The sequence below is a fragment of the Coenobita brevimanus genome, chromosome 67 (assembly GCF_032717465.1).
Source record: "Coenobita brevimanus isolate Jiangsu-jjx chromosome 67, ASM3271746v2, whole genome shotgun sequence".
Classification (NCBI taxonomy): Eukaryota; Metazoa; Arthropoda; class Malacostraca; order Decapoda; family Coenobitidae; genus Coenobita; species Coenobita brevimanus.
The window spans coordinates 33,785,300-33,808,278 of NC_137020.1; the positions used below are offsets into that span (position 1 = coordinate 33,785,300).

Consider the following 22,979-nt stretch of genomic DNA (forward strand, 5'->3'; position numbering starts at 1 on the left):
AGGTTGCCTCCCTCCACACCTCCCCTCTCTCTTCCTCCCGTTCCTTCTCCTCCTCCTCCTCCTCCTCCTCCTTTCCTCATGTTCCCTCTCCACTTCGTCTCTTCCCTTCTCCTTCTTTCTCTTCCTTTCCCCGTTTTCTTATCTTTCATTCCTCTCCCTTCCTTTCCCTTCCTTAGCTCATGTTTCCCTCTCTCCCTCATCACACCTCAGTTTTCTCCCACCCTCTTCCTCCCATATCCCCCTGCGTTATTTTCCTTTTTCCCTATCCCCTCCCCCTCCCTTCCTCACTCTTTCTTCCCCCTCCCTTCTCACCCATTCCCCTCTTTACTTTCTGTCTCTCCCTCCTCCCTCTTTTCTTCTTCCTCCACTCTCCCCATCCCTCCCTTGACCCCTCCCCCTCTTCTTACTGTCTCATTCCACCCCTTCCCCCATCCCTCTCTCCTCCTCTTTCCTTCTTTTTCCTGTCTCTCTCCCTGTCATCCCTCTATTCTTCATCCCCCCCCCCTTTTCCACTCACCGTCCCCCTCCCACCCTCTCCTTATTTTCCACCCTGTTTCTATTTATCTAATCTGTCTATCTGTCTATCCACCTGTCTGTCAATTTATGTATCTATCAATCACCGTAGACTCTGACTCTTCATATGTAGCCTATGCATGGTTGAACGCAGTGACAGTGGGATTATGAGTAACATATTCAAGGTTTCCCCAGCACCCTATCGCCACAAAGGCCTCTCCACACTGGCTTTCCAGAGTCCGTAACACCGCACCTACGGCTGTTTATTTTTTTACATTATAATGAGTATCGTCCTGTATGATGTTGATGCAAACTATGTCGACATTAAAAAGACATTCGGTAAATAACATGCAAGAAATTGGAAGTCGTGTTCTAGGTGGCTTTCGAGATTTGGTAACATCTCCCCCTTAGCGATTTACTCTGCATATTGCACCTCAGTATCCTTTTGTATGTTACTGATCATGGTAACTGCCGGGGGGGGGGGAATACCACTCCTTCCTCTTTCTAACAGATTGACGTGAACTGGATGTAGCTATTTAGTCCTCTCTCTCTCTCTCTCTCTCTCTCTCTCTCTCTCTCTCTCTCTCTCTCTCTCTCTCTCTCAGTAAAAAAGATGGTAAATAAAGTGACAGCTGAGAAACTATTGGATGGAAATGCTGGTTTGTGTTGATGTTATTCTGTGTTGGGGAGTAGAGACTGAAGGCCGAGTTGGCAGCGCGATTAGACCTTCTATTCTCTTGTATTATCTTGGCCTTGGTGCCTACGAGCCTATACAGGTAGCACTAGAAAGAATGGAGGTCGTAGCGAGGGTGAAAGTTGGTTTGGGAAGGAGTTTTTGCTATGTGTGTGTATTTGTATGGCATTGAGATAGACCCTTAGGTAAAGCGTGTGTTTCAGTGTCTAGAGAACCCCATATTGGATTTATTTGTTAATATATCTTAGAGAGAGAGACAGACAGACAGACAGACAGACAGACAGACAGAATTAGTGCAGTAATATAAATTAATGCTAACGGTGAGGAGGACGTTAAGACAGCATGTTTGGTGCGTGTGTGTGTGTGTGTGTGTGTGTGTGTGTGTGTGTGTGTGTGTGTGTGTGTGTGTGTGTGTGTAGCTATACGGTACCAATACAGTATTTTAGCCATACTCGTACACACAGATCCTGTAGTGGATTCATCACACACTGTCTATAATTTTACAGAACCTGGTAACTCATACATATTATTACATCAACAGTTTACTGTATTACCTCTCCATCTATTGTCTCAATCCCTTTGTAATTTAATTAACACCAGTTTTATTATTGGCCTTTGATATCACAGTTTAATGGCCTCTTGTTCGTGGTTTTTATCTTTTTACCCTCTTCTGGCCAGGGACGTTACTTGTATTTTTTATTTTCTTTTACCAAACGATCTGATTTGGCCTTTAATCGACCTCGAGATTTTCCACTTATTAGCTGGATATGCTTACCATGGAAGAGGGAAGGAGGGGGAAAGAAAGAGGAGAGAGAGGGGGGAAAAGAGGGGTAAACGAAGGGAAGAGGGATTGGAGAGGAGGGGAGAAAAGGAGGGACGTTGGGGAAAAGCAGGGGAGAGAAAGGGGGGAAAAGGGAGGGGAGGAATGGGGAGTGTAGGCAGGTCTGGAGTGTGGGACTGTCCGGTTATTACTGTGTTTCTAACCGTGACCACACACACCCTCCCCCAAACCCCCACCCCCAACCCCGCCCTTCCTTCCTTCTTTCCCACACCCTCTTTTTCCATCCCCAACTCTTTTATCTCCTTTCTTTCGTTTCACTTCTCATCCTCTTCTTTCATTCCTCACTCCCTCCCTCTTTTCCTTACCTGTCACTCCTCCACCACCCCCTCCCTCTCTCCCTTTTCAGATCCTCCCTTCTCAACCCCGACCTTCCTTCCTTTTCCCACACCATCCATTCCTCTCCCCCTTTTTTCTCATCTCCCTCCCTCCCTCCTTTCCTTCTCTGTCAATCGTTCACCACTTCTTCTCACTCCCCTGTCCTCTTCCCTTTTCTTCTCTCCCTCTCTCCCTCCTTTCCTCTTTACTCAATTTCCCACAACCCTCTCTCACTCCCCTTTCCTATTCTTCCCTTCCCCTTCCCTCCTTTCCTTCTCTCTCAGTTTCCCACAACCCCCTCTCACTCCCCTTTCCTCTCCTCTTCCCTTTCGTCAGTCCCTCCCTTCCTTCAACCCCCCATTTCCTTCCCACATTATCCCATTGACTTCATTTTCACCCTTGCTTCCTCTCCTTCCACCCCACAACCTCGCATGTCCACTTTCTTTGCACCCTTTTGCTACCTTCTTTCATACCATCTCCACTCTTCCTTTCCACCTTTTCTCTTTCTTATCCATCCATCCTGTCTTTCTTCTTTCCCTCCCTCCCTCCCTTCCATCCTCCTCCCCACTCTCCATTCCCATTACATCGCGTCCCTTCTTTTCCACTCTCCATCCCTTTCCACACCCTCCATCTCACCCTCTCCCCTCGCTACCTGCCTCCTTCCCTCCCTCCCTCCTTCTTCCCTCATTACCATCCCTCCCTCCCTCCCTTTTCAGCGAGAGATTTCTATTACATGCAACCTTGACCATCCATTAAGCTATTATCCCATACCTAGAACGTCCTATCATTCCCAGGCCATTGTAGATCTTAAACAGTCTTTTTCCTGGTGGTCCAAAAATGCCATCTCTCCATCTTGAATGCTGAGTTGTAACAGGAGATTGATAACGTACTAGACTATGGTGCGAGTCACGAAGAAGTGCCTTATACGATTATACACTGCGGTCCAAATATAACTCAACACTTGCACTCCCCTGGGCGACTCCTCCTGTGTTGCGGGGGCGGCATGGTCAGCAGTATCCTGCATCATTTATTCACTTCCTACTTCCAGTTCCACACCCATTCCCACACCAGCAGACTCAGCCGTCCCCGCAACACATAAATATACTGCCATGTGGGTTTTTAGTGGAGTTCTACGGACTACCCTATATACCAGCCTATGGTAGCCTAACCTCGGGACCCTACACAGCGAAGGGGTAGCCTATGCGATGTGCTGTTAACTACTATACCTTTCCTCAGGCGTATCAAAGGGTAGTTTAGGTGATTTTTCCTCTCTCTCTCTCTCTCTCTCTCTGACAGGAAATTCCGTGATATACGCGGTGGGTGTAAACACACACACACACACACACACACACACACACACACACACACGCACACACACACACACACTAAGAGAGAGAGGGGGGGGAGGGTAGAGAGAGGAAGAGGCTGTGTTTACTGTGGTTTTGTGTTACGTTATAGAAGCAGGGTAAGGCAGAGTGTGGCACAGTGAGGCAGGATGTGATGAAAAGGCAGGGCTGTGATAAAAGGTGACAGAGTGTGACAGTGAGACGTGTGTGTGTGTGTGTGTGTGTGTGTGTGTGTGTGTGTGTGTGTGTGTGTGTGTGTGTAAGCGAGGCAGGATATGAGGGCAGTATTCTTTAAAAATGTGTGTGTGTGTGCGCACTCGCTAATTATATTTCTTGCGTACCAGTGAACATGAGGTTGCGGAAAAGGATGGCGTAATGTCGTATTTATGATGGAGAGAGAGAGAGAGAGTGCTACGTGTTTTGTAATGGTAAATGATGGTTCAGTGAGACGAATACGATTGATACACACACACACACACACTCACACACACACACACACACACACACACACACACACACACACACACACACACACACACACACACACACACACACACACACACACACACACACTACAGATTATCTCAAGCCACACAGCACAACGTAAGATTGATACACACACACACACACACACACACACACACACACACACACACACACACACACACACACACACACACACACACACACACACACACACACACACACACACACACTTGCTTAATGTAAACGCACCAAAATCAATACACACACTTGAGAGAGAGAGAGAGAGAGAGAGAGAGAGAGAGAGAGAGAGAGAGAGAGAGAGAGAGAATCTACGCACCCAAACCTTCACCTTGACTTTTATCCCAGGAAGTACTAAGTAGGCATAGTTTGTTATGGAAGGAGAATTTTATAGTAGTTATTAGTTGATAAGATGGTGGTGGTGGTGATGAGAGTTTGTGGTGGTGGTGGTGGTGGTGATGAGAGTTTGTGGTGGTGCTTGTGGTGATGATGAGAGTTTGTGGTGGTGGTGGTGGTGGTGAAGATGAGGGATTGTGGTGGTTGTGGTTGTAGTAGTGATGATGATGATGATGTTACTGTTGCAGGTGGTGGTGGTAGTGTTTGTGATGATGATGATGATAAGATACAGAAAAGTTGCAGCAGCGATAGTAGTAGTAGTAGTTGTAGTGGAATGATGAGAGAGAGAGAGAGAGAGAGAGGATCAGCTCCCTAACTATATCAGTAATGTGTGAAGTTAAAGGGATGAAGATGCTTATTTTAGTTCAAGGTCAGGAATCATGGTAACGTACTCTTTTAGCTTTGGCGATGCTGTACACACACACACACACACACACACACACACACACACACACACACACACACACACACACACACACACACACACACACACACACACACACACACACACAGGCAGGTAGGCAATGTGTTAGTAATACGTACCTTTCTGTAGTTCATCATTTTGTTCTGTGTACCGCATGTGTAATGAGACAGATGGATATTAAATTTATCGCAAGCCCGACCAATTAACTCTAGCAAACCCTGACTAATCCAACGAGCGTGGTGCAACAAGGGAATTAGGTCATTACATTATCATCCAGCTCTTATACCATCAGTGGGAGGGCGGGGATGACGGCTGGTGTAACAAGCGTGTCCATGCCATCAACTTTTTTTCTCACCCACACAAGCATAGAAGCGTAAAAAGTCAAGGCCACATGAATGATGTTGTTGGGTTTGTTTGTATATATTTCTGTGGGAGAGATGGCTGATAGAGAGTTGGCGACCCAGCTGACGTCCCTGCTATGAAGTGTGTTATTACGTATGTATCGACAGGGATACAAGTTTGTCCTTGTACTACGTTCGTCTTCCACCCCGCCAAGTGATTCCCCGTGTGTTGTCAGCGTTACCAGTGTATGTCCAGCGCCATTTATTCATTTCCTATTCTCGGTGTCACACCCACTGCCACACCAGCAGACAAATAAGATACGGCCAAGTATTTACAGACCGTCCTGGTGTGTAGCTGTGTTAACAATATTATCTCATCATTGTGTTATCAGATTTGGATAAAACTCGGCACATAGTCGATGCGTGATGTCTGGGGCAAAAAAGAAGACATTTAATATTGATGCAGATGGATCAAAGGCCAAAGGTCATAGATAAGGTCAGAGTTGAGGGTGCGATGTTAGGTCATGAATGTCTAATCCGATTGAGGGGGAAAAATCGCACATATAATGTTTGTTGAGTTGGTAAGAAGCAATTTGAATTCGGTGCACGTCGATCAGAAGGTCAGGGTCACGGGTCACTGTCATACTTCAGTAGCGGTGTGGCAGGAACAGAATGCCAGAATTGTCCCGACGAAGAGTGTGTTAAAATGGAATGGAGAACAATTGAGACAGGATAAGATTTCGTGGAACTTCTTTCGTTGCAGCCACTTCGAGTGAACTCTCGCAGCATCTGAGAGAGAGAGAGAGAGAGAGAGAGAGAGAGAGAGTAAGGGACGAGAATTCGTCTGCTATTCCACTGCATTTGCTGTACTGCACAATAATTATGGCATGTGCCTCACTTTCCTGCCTGGCGTCTGATATCAAAGAGAATCACATGGGCAGAGGAACAACCCAGACATCCCTCAGCTTAGGAATATTAGTCCACAGAAAAAAGTGAGAAGTATAAGTGATGAAATATTAGGCAAACTTTCGTATCTTGAGAAACATACCAAGCCTCTCGCAGCTGCAGAATATTAACCAGCAGAAGAAAGTGAGATGTAGAGGAGGTGAAACATAAGACAGACATTTGTATCTGTGGCCAGAGAAACATACCAAGCCTTTCTCATCTAGGAATATTAGAGAGAAGTGAGAAATAGAGGAGGTGAAATATTAGGCAAAGGAAAATATCAGGCCTCTCTTGGCATAGGAATATCAACCTAGAAAGGGAACTGAGAAATAGGTGATATAATAGGTTTTAAAGTATTTGAATCTTCGAATATTCAGTCTCGAATACTACAAATCCTTGCTAGATTTATATGCAAGAGGGTAGGGATTTCGAAATGACATTCTCTGTATTCTGATTTTACTTTCATCTGTCTGGTTGCGAAAATGTTGGGAGCTTCGGATGCATCAGATCTTTTGGTGTATGATTTTGAGTTTATATACACAGAAACGGGGACGAGAGAGAGAGAGAGAGAGAGAGAGAGAGTCACGTATACCATTTTGTGGAAATCTATTAATCTCGATGTGGCAGTTTAAAATATACCCTACAGATATTATAAAATCCTTCTTCTGTTGATCATTATAGCATAACAGACAAACAAAAGCATCTCATACATTGTCACTTCAAAATTTGTTATCAAACCGAGAACAAAGGAGAAGGGAGTGAAAAAAAAAAATCACATGCAACTTCTCCAAATTAAATTCCAGCGTCGGCAGAAATCTTAGTAAATAAAAAGAAAAAGAAAGAATGAAAAGGAAAAAGAAACAGTCTTTCGGTACGTAATATATTCAGAGACTTGTCTATTTTCTCACTCGACTTGGGCATAGATCACAGGGGTTGAGGTGAGTGAGAGAGAGAGAGAGAGAGAGAGAGAGAGAGAGAGAGCTGACTAGGAAGGGGACGGTGAAGTGACATTTGAGCCCATATGACGTAATTCCTTATCCCTAACTTCCTCTCTCTCTCTCTCTCTCTCTCTCTCTCTCTCTATTTCTGCCCTTTTGCCCATTGCACCGTTATTCTTCTCTCTCTCTCCTCTGCACTTTCTCTTTCCTCTCCAGCTTTCTCCGTTGTATTACAAACTTCATGAATTTATTTTTTTTTTTTTACGGTATCTGATGCTTCTGGCGATAAAATTATTATTGATGATGATGATGATGATGATGATATGATGATGGTGATGGTAATGGTGATTTTTTTTATTGCAGATCTGACTGGGAGCTGGTCACTTTTGCTTTCTTGGTATGTAACTGGTAATACATTACCCCTTCTACAAATTTTGTAGTAGTAGTAGTCGCAGTAGTAGTGGTGGTGGTGGAGGACTAGTAACAGTGATAGCAATAGTAGCAGGTGTAGTTGTATCAATAGTAACTCTTAGGTAACAATACAGTGTGGGCATAGTGACCTGTTAAGTTTGTTGTTTTAGTTCCCTGTGTGTATGTGTGTGTGTGTGTGTGTGTGTGTGTGTGTGTGTGTGTGTGTGTGTGTGTGAGAGAGAGAGAGAGAGACGTGTTTCTATAGATAGTGTGTTGCTCTGTCTGTATCTTTATATTTCTTTGTATCTTTATGTCTGTCTGTCTATATACAGTTCAGACATGACATTCAAATGCAATGCGGTAGAATGACTACCAGTGTGCAATGCATTTCTCTCTCTCTCTCTCTCTTTCTCTCTCTCTCTCTCTCTCTCAGTCAACTTAAGATGCCAGAGGGTCACCAAGCAATGAGAACAATGGTACCACTGTTATTTTGAAGAGGGTTGACAATTCGTTGTAGGAAAATATTCAAGTTATTATGCCGTAAAATAAAATTATGCTTGGAGATTTTATATGTATATATATATTATCTATACATACATAGAGAGAGAGAGAGAGAGAGAGAGAGAGAGAGATGGGGGCAGAGCGGATAGTGTTAACAGTGGTACCTCAGTGATCTTGAAGAGGGTCCGACAATTCGCTGTAGGAAAAATATTTAGATTAGTGTGCCCTAAAAAGGAGATAATGGTTATGATAGGAGATTTTTTGCCCAGTGAAAATGCTTGTTTGGAGAGAGAGAGAGAGAGAGAGAGAGAGAGAGAGAAGCAGATTGTTAGGCAGACAGATATATAGACGGATATAGATTGATAGAAACGATCTAGTTGGAGTGTTGAATAGTTATTCTAGAAACAGTGCAGGTGTACTTTAGTGTTGATAGATAGAGAGGATAAAGAGAAGGAATGAAAGAGGGTAAGAGAGCGAGGAGGAGGGAGGGAAAGAGAGCGAGGAGATAGAGAGGGAAAGAGAAAGAGAGGAAGGGAGGGAAGGGCAGCGTGACAGTGTGTGTGTAACGGGCCCTTGAGAAAGAGTGGATCGCTGCCTCTGTTACCTGCAGAGAGAGAGAGAGAGAGGGAGAGAGAGAGAGAGAGAGAGGGAGGGAGGGAGAGAGAGAGAATAGCAACATATGTTTTGGTTCCGTTTTGTCTGGAGTTGCTTGCGTCATCCATTTCTCTCTCTCTCTCTCTCTCTCTCTCTCTCTCTGTATATCTTTCTGTCTTTATCTCGTGTATTTTGTTAAACTCTTTTTATTTGTTATTTGTCCTCCTCCTCCTCCTCCTCCTCACAGAAGATCTATCCAGCCTCCCAAATTAGGTCTCGTTACTACCATTTGCTGTGTTTGTCTCTCTCTCTCTCTCTCTCTCTCTCTCTCTCTCTCTTTTACACACACACACACACACACACACACACACACACACACACACACACACACACACACACACACACACACACACACACACACACACACACACACACACACACACACACACACACACACACACCTCGAGACTTGAATATAAACGCCTCTCTTATCCCTAGAAGCGAATTTGGAAAAGACTTGGAATCACATGTTTATTTTTGCCCTCTCCATAGGATTTAATGAACTGAATATTGTCCAGAGTTGTGAAGCATTTGCCTGTAGGGTGGGTGAAGGGGGTTGTGGTCAGGGAGGTGGTGTGCTGTCCTGTGTTACGAGTTCGATTCCTGTCTTGGGCAGGGAACAGTTTGAGGATTTGAATTACGGTAAAACTTACATTTCTTTTCTCACACCAGACCCACTGTTATGTCTTAAAAACACCCCTACCAGTACCAATACTCCAGTCCTGAATGAGACAGCTCTTGCATGTTTTCAGTATTGATAGTGGGTGTTAGCGCTGAAGTAGTGACATGTGGTGTGGTACGTAGAAAGACTACTGTGCCCTAGGGAAAGGACTGTTATTCCTATGCCCAGAATCTGACACAGAGAGAGAGAGACAGCGAGAGAGAGAGAGAGAAAAAAAGCGGATAGGGATCGGTAACCGGAGATCGAACTCACGTCGTTTCACACATCAGACCACTTCTCTAACCAATGCCGGCACTTCGACCCTGGAACCCCCTCAGATGCAATAAGAACCCCCCCCCTCCCCCAGCAACCTCAGTGCACCCAACGACCTTGCATCCTCGACGCAGATAATAAGATAGGCAAAAGTGAGGAAGGGAAGGTTGCTTGAAAGGTTAGGGGTGGTAGGGATGGTAGGGGTGGTGGTAGTGGTTGTGATAGTGGTGTTGGTTGTAGTGGCGATAGTAGTTGTGGTAACGGCTATGGTGGCGGTGATAGTGGTTGTGATAGTGGTGTTGGTTGCAGTGGCGATAGTAGTTGTGGTAACAGTTGTGGTGGCGGTAGTTGTTATTGTAACGTTGTGGTGGTGGTGGTGGTGGTTGTGTTGGTGGCGGCGACGGTGGTTGTGGCTGATTGTGGTTGTTGTAGGAAAAGTGATGATTGTGGAGCTGGTACTGATGGTGGCATCAACAGTGCTAATATAATGCGAATATTTGTGGTACAATTGATTTAGTAAGAGTGGTATAAATGTTGGTATTGCTGGTGCGTTTTCATCTGACGGAAGTGGACACTCTCATAGCGTAGTTTCTAAGTCGCGGTTGCCTGTAATTCGATGAGTCTTAGTTATGAGACAGGAATGAGTATGAGTATCCTTGGTTACTAGGCTAATTTATCATCCAAGCTGACTACACCTGGCCATCAACTGAGCTAAAAGTAGTTAGGGATTTTTGCTGAGTGAAAACAAAATATAGTCGATTTCTTTTCTTGTGACAAAGATCCCAAACCCCTTTATGCTCAGTACATGGCCATGTGTAGTCAGACTGCTATCCTTATCTCATTCTAGTAGTTCACTTAGCCTACTCTTCTAGGAGCTGCCTAGCATGGGCCAACCGGCGTACTGCTGTTACCCTCTTTTCTTATGTTTTATTTGGTTAGTAACCAAGGAGACCCATTCCTATCTCATACCCAAGGCTGATGGAGTTTCTTGCAGCCACGACTTCGTATTCAAGTTATGGCAGTGGTCCACCTCTGTTATTACAGCAGTGTCAGTAATGGTGATAGGAGAGGACCAGTGGTGATGGAAATGTGTATGACTAGTAATGATGGTTATATTTGTACAAACGATGGAAGTGTTATTGTTCTTAGTGGTAGCTGTAGTTCTGGTAGAAATGTTGGTAGTTGTGGTAGGTGATGGTGGGGTCTAGCGATGGTGACCCCGTAAGTCCAATACCATATAAGGAAAAACTTCTCTTCCCCCTCCTTCTTTCCCTCCTTGCCCCTCCCCATTCCTCCCCCTCCTCCCCCTTCCCCTTCCCAACCTATACCCCCTCCCCCTTCCCCTATCATGGAGGGGGAGTGGAAGGGGAGAGGGAATAGTGAACAGATGGTTTTTTCCCCCACCCTATCTCCACTCCCCCACCTCCTCACCCAGCCTAACCAACCCACCCACTCACCCTACCTACCTTCCTACCTACCTGCCCCCTCATCCAGCCAAACCCACCTACCCTACCTACCTGCCTACCTACATACCCCCTCACCTAGTCTAACCCACCCTGTGTACCTTCCCAACTCCCTCCCTCCCTGCTGCCCCACCATCCCTTCCTCTCCCAACTCCTGCCCTCCTCCCTCCATTCCCTCCTCCCTCCCTCCCTGTGTGATCTACCCTACCATCCCTTCCCCTTCCCATTCCTGCTCTCCTTCCTCCCTCCCCTCCCCTCTCCTGCCTCCCTACCTTCCCTCCCTCCCCACCCCTCCTTCCTCTCCCTTCCTTTCTTACCTTCCCTCCTCCCTCCCCTCGCCTCCCTCCCTGCCTACCGTCCCCTCCCTCCCTACCCTCAATCCCGTCCTCTTCCCTCTCTCCCCACCTCTCCTGCCTCCCACCTCGTCTCCCTACCCGTCTTATACACCCATACTCTCACCCACCCAACCTCTCCCTCCCTTCTTTCCTCTTTTCTCCCTACATACGTCCATCTCTCTCTCTCTCTCTCTCTCTCTCTCTCTCTCTCTCTCTCTCTCTTTCTCCCTCCAGCACCATAGAGTAGGTCCCCCTCCCTCTCCCTTCCACCCACTTCCCATCCCTTCTTCTCTCCGTCTCTCCCTTTACCTCCTCCCCTCCCCTTCCCTCTTCCTCCTCCCCTCCCCATCCCTTTCCCTTCCACCCCACTTCCCACACCTTCCTCCCTCTGTCTCTCCCTTTTCCTTCTCTCTCTCTCTCTCTCTCTCTCTCTCTCTCTCTCTCTCTCTCTCTCTCACACACACACACACACACACACACACACACACACACACACACACACACACACTTACCATTTCTTACCTACATTCTCTCTTTCTCCCCTGTCATGTCCTTCTATGCTTGTGTGTGTGTGTGTGTGTGTGTGTGTGTGTATTTTGCCTGAGGGTCCTTGCTACACCTGACTGAAAACTCCTCTTCCCCCCATTCCATTGCCTTCCCTTCCCGACCCTCTCTCACCTTTACCTTCCCTCTTTTCGTCCCTTCCTCTCTATTCCTGTCTCTCCCCTCCCTTTCCTCCCTTTTCTTCCCCGTCCCTCCCTTTTTCCCCTCTCCCTTCCCTTCCTTCCTCCATTCCTTCACCTTTCCTCCTCTTCCCCTCTTACTCTTTCTCACTCTTCCTCTCCTTCCTACCCTCCTTTTCATTCCCGTTTCTTCCTCTTCCCCTCCTCCTTTCCCTTCCTCCTTTTCTTCCCTTCCCTCCCCCTCCTTCTCTACTCCTTTCCATCCGCCTCCCTCTTTCCCTTCCCTTACCCCCTAAAACACACCACGTAACGATTTAATTTCCATCCATGTCCCTACTTTTCCTGCCAGGTGAACAGGGACGGGGGAACACAAATTTTATCCAAGAGTCTGATCGGCCCGAACTCTGGTTTTTCTAGGTGTGAGAGAGAGAGAGAGAGAGAGAGGTCAAGTGAGGAATGTATATCAGCAGTCTACATCTTCACGCATCTTCCCTCTCCCCTTCACTTCCCCCTTCACTCCCCTCTTTCCTTCCTTCTCCCTTCCCCACACTCTTCTCCCTCTTCCTCTTCTCCTCCCTCTCCCTCTCCTCCTCCCTCCCTTTCTCCCTCAGTTTTCTACTCTCCCACCTCTTGGTCTTCCTCCCCTCTGCCTCTTTCCATCTCTTCCTCACTTTCTCCTTCCCTCTCATCTCTTGAATCACTCCTATCCCATCTTTTCCTTCCCACCTCCCACCCTCTTTCTTCCTTTCGCCCCCTCCTGGCTTTCATTCTTCCCCTTCCCTTCTCCACCTCGCTTCTCTCTTCTTCCCTTCCTTCTTCCCCTCCCACTGTCCCTCTTCTCCCTTCCTCCTCTCACTCCTTCCGCGTCTCTCCTAGCCTATCTAGTTCCTGCATTCTTTCCTCTTATTCATTCCCCTCCCTACCCCACCCTCCTCCCTCCCCTTGCTTCTTTCATTCCATCCTTTCCATCTTTCCATCTCTCCTTCCTTCCTTTCATTCATTCATTCATTCATTCCATTCCTCTTTTCGTCCTTTCATACTTCCATCTTTCCTTCCTTTCATCTTTCCTTCATTCCATCTCTCCATCCATCCTTCGTTTCTTTCTTCCTTCCATCCTTCGTTTCTTTCTTCCTTCCACCCCTCGTTTCTTCCTTCCTTCTTCCTCTCCCTCCATCCCTCCGCCTCTTGACTCTCTCCTCGTCTTACCCACAAGTGAGAAACATGAAACTCCCCCCCTCCCCCTCACTGTCTCTGCCTCTGTCTGTCTGTCTGTCTGTCTCTCTCTCTCTCTCTCTCTGTCTCTCTCTCTCTCTCTCTCTCTCTCTCTCTCTCTCTCTCTCTCTCTCTCTCTCCATATATACTGTATATATGTATGTATACACACACACACACACACACACACACACACACACACACACACACACACACACACACGGGAATATAACTTTGTAAAACGCACATCTCAGGCTGGGTATGTGGCCGTGTATCGTAGTATCATGATGTCACTCAGACCACCGCGTTGTCACTATCTCTTGTGATGTAACTTGAACAGGTTCTTCCCTCTCCCTAAGCCTCTCACTTTCCCTCCATCCCTCCTCCACATCTGTTTATCTTTCCTCTTGCATTGCTCCGTCTCCCCTCCACTGCTATTCATCATCCCACAACTTCTCTCCATCTTCCTTCCACTCCATCTCTCCACCACTTCTTTCCATCTTCCCATCATTTCTGTCCATCTTTCCACCACTTCTCCATCTCCACCACTTCATCTCTTCACCACTTCTCTCCATCTCCACCACTTCTTTCCGTCTCTCCACCACTTTTCTCCATCTCTCCGCTCTTCCATCTCTTCACTGTCTCCATTCTCCCCCCCCTCCCTCTTACTTGTTATACCTCTGCCTTTTCATTTAATTTCCGATGCTGTCCTCTCTCATGTCCTCTTCTTTCCTACCTCTCTCATATCTCCAGTCTCGTTTTTTCACTTTCTCCACCATCTCTCTCTCTCTCTCTCTCTCTCTCTCTCTCTCTCTCTCTCTCTCTCTCTCTCTCTCTCTCTCTCTCTCTCTCTTTTCAGCATCTCTCCTCCGCCATTTCTTTATCATCTCAAAATCTCAGTCATTCTTTCCAGCTTCTCTTCATCACATCTAAGCCTTTTCACCATCTCTCCGTTATCTCCCTGTCATCCATCTCTTATCACGCCGCTCCCTCTCCTGTCCACTTGATGGTAGCACTACATCGAGTGAGTGGATGACAGTGACGTAGCAAGGTGGGACCAAACTCTTTTTTTTTGGGGGGGTGGGGAGAAGATTCCAACAATTTGTCCATGTGTTCGATAACCCGAAATTTCAAATGGGGGCTCCAGTAGCTCAGTTTGATTTTCTCAGGGTGATCACCATGCCATTTTTTTTTTACTAACCTAACTTAACCTATCGTAACCTGACGTAACAGATTAACCCGCATAGGCTAACTAGTAAACTAACCTACCCTGACTCCAAGAAAGCAAACCTAACTAAAGCTAGACTTTCCTGGATAATAAAATGTAAAACTGGTACACAAAAAAATTAGTGGCCGACCCCCTCCCAGATCCCTCATAACTACGCCACAGATGTTTGGTGGGCACGTCCGTGAATATTTGTGAATAATTATGTGAACGATGTTGGTGATGATGGTGGTGGTGATGATTTTTTTTCTTTTCAGGTGACGGGGAAGAGGAAGCCATGCCTGGTCATAAAATACAGAACACATCTCTTCATCTCACTGTCTGCTGGCCACAAGTAACTTTTCTAATACTCTTAAAATGATGTTTGGGAGCTGTTCCCAGCATACTTCCCATATTCTTCGTAATATTCAGACACTACGACATTATTTACAAGGAAGATCTCATTTGGTGCCTGCAAGAGATTATGCTGTTTTTTAAAAGGAAAAAGATATTTGATTCTGGTCCCCTTGAAGGATTATTCTTGTATGTGATCTCAAGAATCTTTTCACCTGCTGTTTCACTGCCTGGAAGGAAGATTTGCTTCAGTTACAGTTGTGAACGTTTTCTCTCAAAGCAACAAAGGGGCCGTTTTCTGTGATTTGGGGAAACTATTTTTAAAGTTGAAAAGTGCGGGTGAAATCAGGCAAGATGCTTCAACAAATCTTAGACCAAATGTACATCGACCCGGAGTTGCTGGCGGAGCTGGACGAGGAGCAGAAGCAAATCCTCTTCTGCAAAATGAGGGCGGAGCAGGTGAGGAGATGGAAGATTCGGGAGGACCAGCTCGAGGAGGAAGAGAAGAAATTAGTCCAGCCCAAGAAAACTGGTGAGTTGAGAAGAGTTAGTATATTTAGCCATTTTCACTGCGTATTGAGGGAAAAGTGAGGATTTCCCCCCACATGACGCGTAGTCCACCTGTTGCAGAGAAAGGTATTTAATATATGGTATTATTTTGATTATTGTTGTGTATTTGATGTGCTGGATATTTTCGTGTTCATATGTACTGAGGGGTGTATAGCAAGGGTTTAGCATCCTATTTTTAACTTGATAGTCGTCGGATTATCTCTTGTCTGTTATGTAATTACGAAGCAGCGAAAGGAACAGTGTGGCTATGAGGTGTGGCTAGGATCCGAGGGTTTGAATGGCGAATGAATGGGTGTGTGGCCTGTTTGAATGGGCATGCTGCTGATCAGTTCTCTTCACTGACTTCTTGTCTTTTCCTTGCCTTGGATACCTTACCTTACCTCACATGGAGGTAGGAAAACGAGGCGGGATGATAATAATGATGATGATGATAATAATGATGATGATGATAATGATCTGTAAATAAATTAGGGGTTATGTGGAGAGACAGACAGACAAATGAGGAAGTTATGGAGCATTCCGGTATTAATTATGAGTGACCTCGAAAGTGTTAGAAGTACAATACCTTGAGATGGTTTAAACGTGTGGAGGGGATGGGGGAGAGGATGACTGGGAGAGTTGTGCAAGTCAGATGGAATGGGAGAGAAGTGAGCGAAGATGAGGATGAGATGGAGGGATGGGGTGGAGAGGGACCGTATATGATTTAGGACGGTGAGAGTTGGAAGAAGGGTAGCCTGATGGCGGATTACAGGGTGCCATGGAGGCGATTTGTTTTTGGCCACTCCTTCCGGGATTAAGGTGTCTGTCTTTTTAGATAGTGTTCCTAAGGTGTGTGTGTGTGTGTGTGTGTGTGTGTGTGTGTGTGTGTGTGTGTGTGTGTGTGTGTGTGTTCCTATCTTAAATATTGTGGTGCTTCATAAATGTATCAATGCTAGAACAGAGAATCCATGCAGACAGATGTAAAGAAATGCTCCATACATTTTTAGTGACTACTGATGTCCTCTTCAGAGAGAGAGGGGTGAGGGAGAGAGAGAGAGAGAAGCCACACAGACTTTACGATCATTATTAAGTGGTCTGGCCTTGATTAATAGGACTGATTGATAATATGAGAGAGAGAGAGAGAGAGAGAGAGAGAGAGAGAGAGAGAGAGAGAGAGAGAGAGAGATGTAAACAGACGCACAATCAAAGACAAAGATGAGTTAACTAATATTTACAGTGACATTTCACAGTTGCATGCAAATATTCACACACACACACACACACACACACACACACACACACACACACACACACACACACACACACACAGGGCTGGTGTTAAGACAGTTGTTATGGAGTGGAGAAGAACAGCTTGCAGATGGTGGTAGCTTTCACCTCTTTCCTCCTCTACTGCTACTGCTGTTACTACTACCACTGCTACTACTGATATTACAAATACCACTACTACCGTTACTACTATTCTAGCTCTTGCTACTACTTCTCTTTTACTCTTGTTTCTGCTACTACTACTACTACTACTACTGCGATTATATTTGCTCTTTCTACCACCGATATTACTAATACTGTTCTAATACTCTAGCTACCAGTAGTAGTAGTAGTAGTTGAAGTTGTTGTTGTAGTATAACAAAACGCCATTCCCATGCTGAATAAAGTCGCTTGTAAATAACCTGACTGAAATATAGAAGTTGCTGCAGCGAAGAGACAGTATTGGTTCAGAACTGAGAACCTTAGGAGGGTTTTAAGAGAGAGGAAGGAGGAAGGAAGGAAGGAGAAAGAAAGAAAAATAGTAAGGAAGAGAAGGAGAGAGGGAAGGGGATAAATAAGTGTGTGAAGAACGGAGGAAAAGAGGAAGAACAGGAAGAGAGATGGAGTGGAAGTAAGTATAAAAGAAGTGAAAGAAAAGAAATGAGGAATATGAGAAGGATGGATGCATGGATGGAAAGATTGGTAGTAAGAAGTGATAGAAAGAAGGGTAAACGAGAGAGAGAGAGAGAGAGAGAGATAAGGGTCTGAAGACAGTACACAGAGCTGCATTGTGTAAACTGTTGATACCAAGTTCTCTTCAGTGCTTGGAGCGAATTTTATCACATACACACATAAGCTCCTAAATGTACATACACATACGCATATATGCATACATACAACGCAGCATACACATATACATTCATACATACATACAGTTACATTCATGTATACTACACACATACATACATACGTAATTATATACATGCGCGATTGCATGCTACACACATCCATACAGTTTTATGCGAGTATGTGCACATATACAAATTAAAGCAGCTGTGCACACACATATAAACAAGAGTACACACAAATATCACCAGCTGCACACACACACACACACACACACACACACACACACACACACACACACACGGCTGATAACGCCTTTCTTTATGTTGCAATATTTTTTTTATATAAATGATAAAGGCTGAGAGAGGGGGAGAGAGAGAGAGAGAGTATTGTATTTCTTTATTTAGTGTGGTAGCTCACATGTGGAAGAAGAGGTAGAGAAGGAGGAAGAAGAAGGAAGGTACTTAGTGACAGGTGTGTGAGCATGGAAGAATGCCAGATATGAGATTTGGCCATTACACAGTGGGGTCAGGTGTGCCTTCATCCGTGACGAGAGAGAGAGAGAGAGAGAGAGAGAGAGAGAGAGAGAGAGAGATGATCGTTATTATGCGAGATGACAACAGAAGTACTATAAATTTGGTCATGGCATCTGACTCTCTCTCTCTCTCTCTCTCGTCCCTTCCTTCCTTCCCGTCGCGTCTCTTTTTCACTCCATACCAAAAAAGGTTTAATGGGGAACAGCAGAAGCCTGAGGTACCTGTGCTTATATGGAGAGAGAGAGAGAGAGAGAGAGAGAGAGAGAGGTAAAATTTATGAGTCGATGAGTGGCATACTGATAATAATTCACTGTTTGTAGACTAACGGTGTGATTGGATGTTTCAGAGGCAACTCATTTTTTCAATAGCGCAGTTATTGACAAAATTTCTGATATTTCACTCTTCCATTGCACATCCTTCAGATTGTTAATATTCTTAAGCTGAGAGGGGTTTGGTATGTTTCTCAGCCTATAGATACAATAGTTCGCCTAATATTTCATCCCTTCTGCAAATCACCTTTCTTTTCCTGATTAATATCATAAGCTGAGAGGGGCTTAACATGTTTCTCTGCCCACAGACACGAAAGTTCGCCTAATATTTCTCATCTTATTCTCGCTGTCTGCTGCTGGTTAATATTCCTGAGAGGCAGAGAAGGGCTTGTTATTTTTCTGTACCCATGTACTGTTCTCTGATATGATGTGTTAGTGGGGAAAGTGACGGACATGCCCTTAGTGGGAAGCAGCAAACGATAATATGGGAATGAATGAATGAATGTAGAAAGCAGGAAGTGAAAAACTAGAGTATCGCCGTAGCTAGTGGTGAAAATCGTTAGGGCAGAAAAGTGCAGTGACGATGAAAATACAAGTGAGAAAGGTAAGAAAGCAATGTTTGAATGACCAGAGTAAGGGAATATAGTAGTGAAAGTAACGAGTGCCTACAAAAGTGCAGTAGTGAGAAAGTGAAGAAGCCGCTGAGGAAGGTAAAGAAAAAAAATAAAGTGGAGAGAAAATAAAGAAAGCATAGGGAATAAAAGATAAGAGTGAGGCAGTAGCTAGTGTGAAAATTGAGAAGGTAATAGAAGTGAGAAAGTAAAACAGCGAGAAAAATAAAGCAGGGAATGAGAGTGAGAAAGATAGCAGCGAAAAAGGGTGAGAAAATAAAGAAGGCAAGGAATGAAAGCCAAGAGTAAGGCAGTAGATGGTGGTGAAAGTAGGGAGGGCAATAGAAGTCTGGGACCACCTAAGTGTGCATAACAAAAACCTTCCCTTCCCCTGTGTATTATCTCACTCCCTATATGGACATCAAACACACCACACCATATAGCTTCGTCTCCTGTAGCACTTACACCGTCTTCACTCTATGTTGGTCTAAAAATGCCGTCTCGCCCTCTTGAATACTAATATGTAACACAATATTAACACGAATATCGTGTTGTAGTTCTTGCACCTTAAACTAGCCCAGATTTGCGTCCTTTTGTAGCGTATTTCCTTTAGCTCAGTGGTAGAAATTGATAATGTTAGGTTTTACATCCTCTGCATAGCACCTCTTTGTAACTAGCGTTATGTACTTGTGTTAATCTCTTGTTATAGCTCAACATTCAGTATGGAGAGGTGTCAGTTTCGGCTCTACATCCCTTCCATAGCACCTCTTCGTGATTGGCGCAGTATGTAACTGTAAGAGGTTCGAATTCTTCACACACATCACCAACATTCCCCCCCCCTCCCTCTGCATTGGATTATGATTATATGTCTTTTGTACCGTCGAATTTGTGGCGGGAGATGTGAAATTACTAAAGTTTTTATCGTTTAAGCGCCTTTTAGTTTCTTTTGGCAATTTAACCGAAATATTATTGTCGTCCATAATTAAAGGTATGATAGAGGCAATGTATCCAGTCAACCGAAGTTTTTGTCTCGGTATTTTGTCTCTTCTTTCAGGCACTGATTTTGTGAAGGGAGATGCAAAACTGTTGGCTTTCTTTCATCTTTAATTGAGGCCATTCTTTCCAGTGGCAATTCAACCGAGGGAGTGTTATCTGTTGTGATTTTTTGTGTCCAGTCAACCTAAGCTTTTTGTCCGAGTAGCAGCGTCCTTAGCCGACCGCCTCTCAGTTGTGCCAAACCAGTTTTTTCTTTACGCACGCACGCACGCACACGCACACACACACACACACACACACACACACACACACACACACACACACACACACACACACACACACACATCATTAAAACACCCACTCCACCATAACATGTCCTTCCTTTTACCAAGCTTTTAGACCTAAGAAGTAAGGGGGGGGGGGAAAAAGGCATAAATAAATCTAAAAAAATAAAAGGTCTCCGAATCCATTAACCCCTTCAGCCCGACGAGGTATTTTCTATATATTCCTGCTGTTTCCAGACAAATTTATTCAGCTTAGGGGAGACTTTTGGAACTGGACGGGCATCATAATTACAGCCGTCATTAACCTCACTTGCGATTGCACTCTGTTGACCCTGACTTGGCTTAAATATGATATCCCTCCGTCTTGAATGTTGGGCTGTAACAGTAGATTGACACTAGAGTACGATGCTAGTCACGAAGAAGCGCTATGGAAAGGGTGTGGAAAGCAGCACTGTCTTCTGCCGCCGAGCTATGTGAAATACGTCGCAGAACGGGCGAAAATCAGGACTAAGATAAGATGGAGAAAGTATATAAAATCGTCTGGTGGCAGCAGGAATAACGTCAACAGCACATCAGCGAATCTTCTCTCGTTATAACTGATCATTGTGGAACCGACTCTTTGTTGCATATTTCAGACTATGGATATTTTTATTGTGAACAAACAGAGTTTCCATTGCGAGTAAACTTCCAACACGGCTATTTACACAAAAATCACTCACTACATACGTTCTGATGTCGGATGTCGTAAGCGCCGTAAAAAATAAAGTATATAATAATAATAATAATAATAATAATAAAAAAGAAAAAGCCGACATGTACGAGTGCCGATTGTTGTAGAAACCCAACTCGGCAACGGACATAAGCCTGCCCGTAAAAGCTGCCTCACCGATAGCTCCTAGATGATTTTTTTTTACCTTTTTCGTGATCATGAAGAGTCGTATCCTCCCATTGGCTTTGGAGAGTTCGTAGTACCTTTTTCCTAACGATTTATTATGGTCTCTGTGTACTGTGATGGAGACGATATTGTACTGTATTTACTCAGAGTTTCTTATCCTTTTTCTTCCTGTCTCTTCCTTTCATCCAAACATTATTAATTTTGGTATCATTCCTTCATTCTTTGTCACTAAGTCTCCTCAGTCTTGGTATAATTGTTCCGTGAGCTAATGCGTCCAGATACCTTCGTCTTTGTGTGTGTGTGTGTGTGTGTGTGTGTGTGTGTGTGTGTGTGTGTGTGTGTGTGTGTGTGTGTGTGGATTTAAGCTTCTTGAAGGGTGGGTTCAGAGAGAGAGAGAGTACTGTGGCAGGGCAGCAGACCATAGCAGCTTCCCCACCACATTTGGTAGCAAGCTGTGTAACATTAGCATATACCGGTTGACGAAATAAGAGGGTCGAGAAAGGAAAGTCTGGTTGTGTGGTGGTGATGGATTGAGAAGAGGAGGAGGAGGAGGAGGAGGAGGAGGAGGTGCCAGTGAATGATGATGATGGGGAGGAAATAAAGGGAATGAAAAAAAAGGAAGTGTGATGGTAAGGTTGATGATGATGATGATGATGGGGGCCTAAGTTAATGCTTATGGACTTCACAAGATGAACAGAATTTGCATTAATGACATACAGTAGATGATGTGGTTTAATAGGGAGATTGAACGATGCTTGTGTCTGTGAGTGTAACGTACGTACGTGTGTGTGTGTGTGTGTGTGTGTGTGTGTGTGAGAGAGAGAGAGAGAGAGAGAGAGAGAGAGAGAGAGAGAGAGAGAGAGAGTAGGAAAAATAAGTATGAAGAAGATAACTGATCGTGGCGTTGGAATGAATTCATGATGGCTTTGGTGTGAGGTGCAGAGAGCTGGATCCCGCATCTCACATCTCCTCTGCCTTCTACACACAGTCTCCCATCAGATAACCCCTCCTACCCAAATACTTCACCTTTATATGGACACCCGCCCCATTACGCACGCTACTACCTGACATCAGTGAAAAATAGATCGCTGCCTTTGTATGATCAGGGATTGGCCAGGATGTGTTTTTCAGAATGTTTTGTTAATGATGTGCTTGTGTGGGTAGATTTTTTTTTTTTTATTCTGGTATAGAAATGTTAATTCTTGATAAGTAACGATTATATTTTTTGTTTTTCTTTCGTATCCGACGGTACCTTAACATTAGGTGGGAGAGAGACAGGGATGATGACGACGATGATGGTGATGCAGGAGCTTGGGGCGGTAGGAAGTTGAGAGAGAGAGAGAGAGTAATTTAGGAGATATGCTGATATCTGTGGAAGTCAGCATGGGTCAGGATTGAGCCTGATGAATCAAGAGGGAGAGAGAGAGAGAGAGAGAGAGAGAGGTGTTTACTGATAACCTTATCTTGCTCGCTCACGGTGAGAAGAATTAGACCAAATCCCTCTTACAATGGAGGTTAATGAATGGTACTGTTGCACCCACGTTAGTTGATTTTATTATCTGACGGAACTGGGCCACTCCCACAAGTTGAATAATATGTCGCGGTTGTATATAATCGATAGGTCTTGGATATGAAAGGGGAATGAGTCTCCTTGGTTATTAGTCACTTCATGCCTCCAGCCAGGCTACACTTGGCCATCTACTGAGCTGAAAGGGGTTA

At 44.8% G+C, this 22,979-nt stretch overlaps 1 protein-coding gene across 2 annotated transcripts in view; it reads left to right on the forward strand.

Moving 5' to 3' along the window:
- The window catches only part of LOC145405623 (uncharacterized), a 73,602-nt gene that overhangs the window by 17,650 nt on the left and 32,973 nt on the right, over window positions 1-22,979 (forward strand). The window contains exons 2-3 of one of the 2 annotated variants that reach the window (XM_080276949.1): window positions 7,621-7,654; window positions 14,933-15,540. In XM_080276949.1, the coding sequence (XP_080133075.1) occupies window positions 15,363-15,540 (178 nt within the window). In that variant the 5' untranslated portion in view covers window positions 7,621-7,654; window positions 14,933-15,362. The remainder of the gene's footprint in view (window positions 1-7,620; window positions 7,655-14,932; window positions 15,541-22,979) is intronic. The other variant, XM_080276950.1, reaches the window with a different exon arrangement.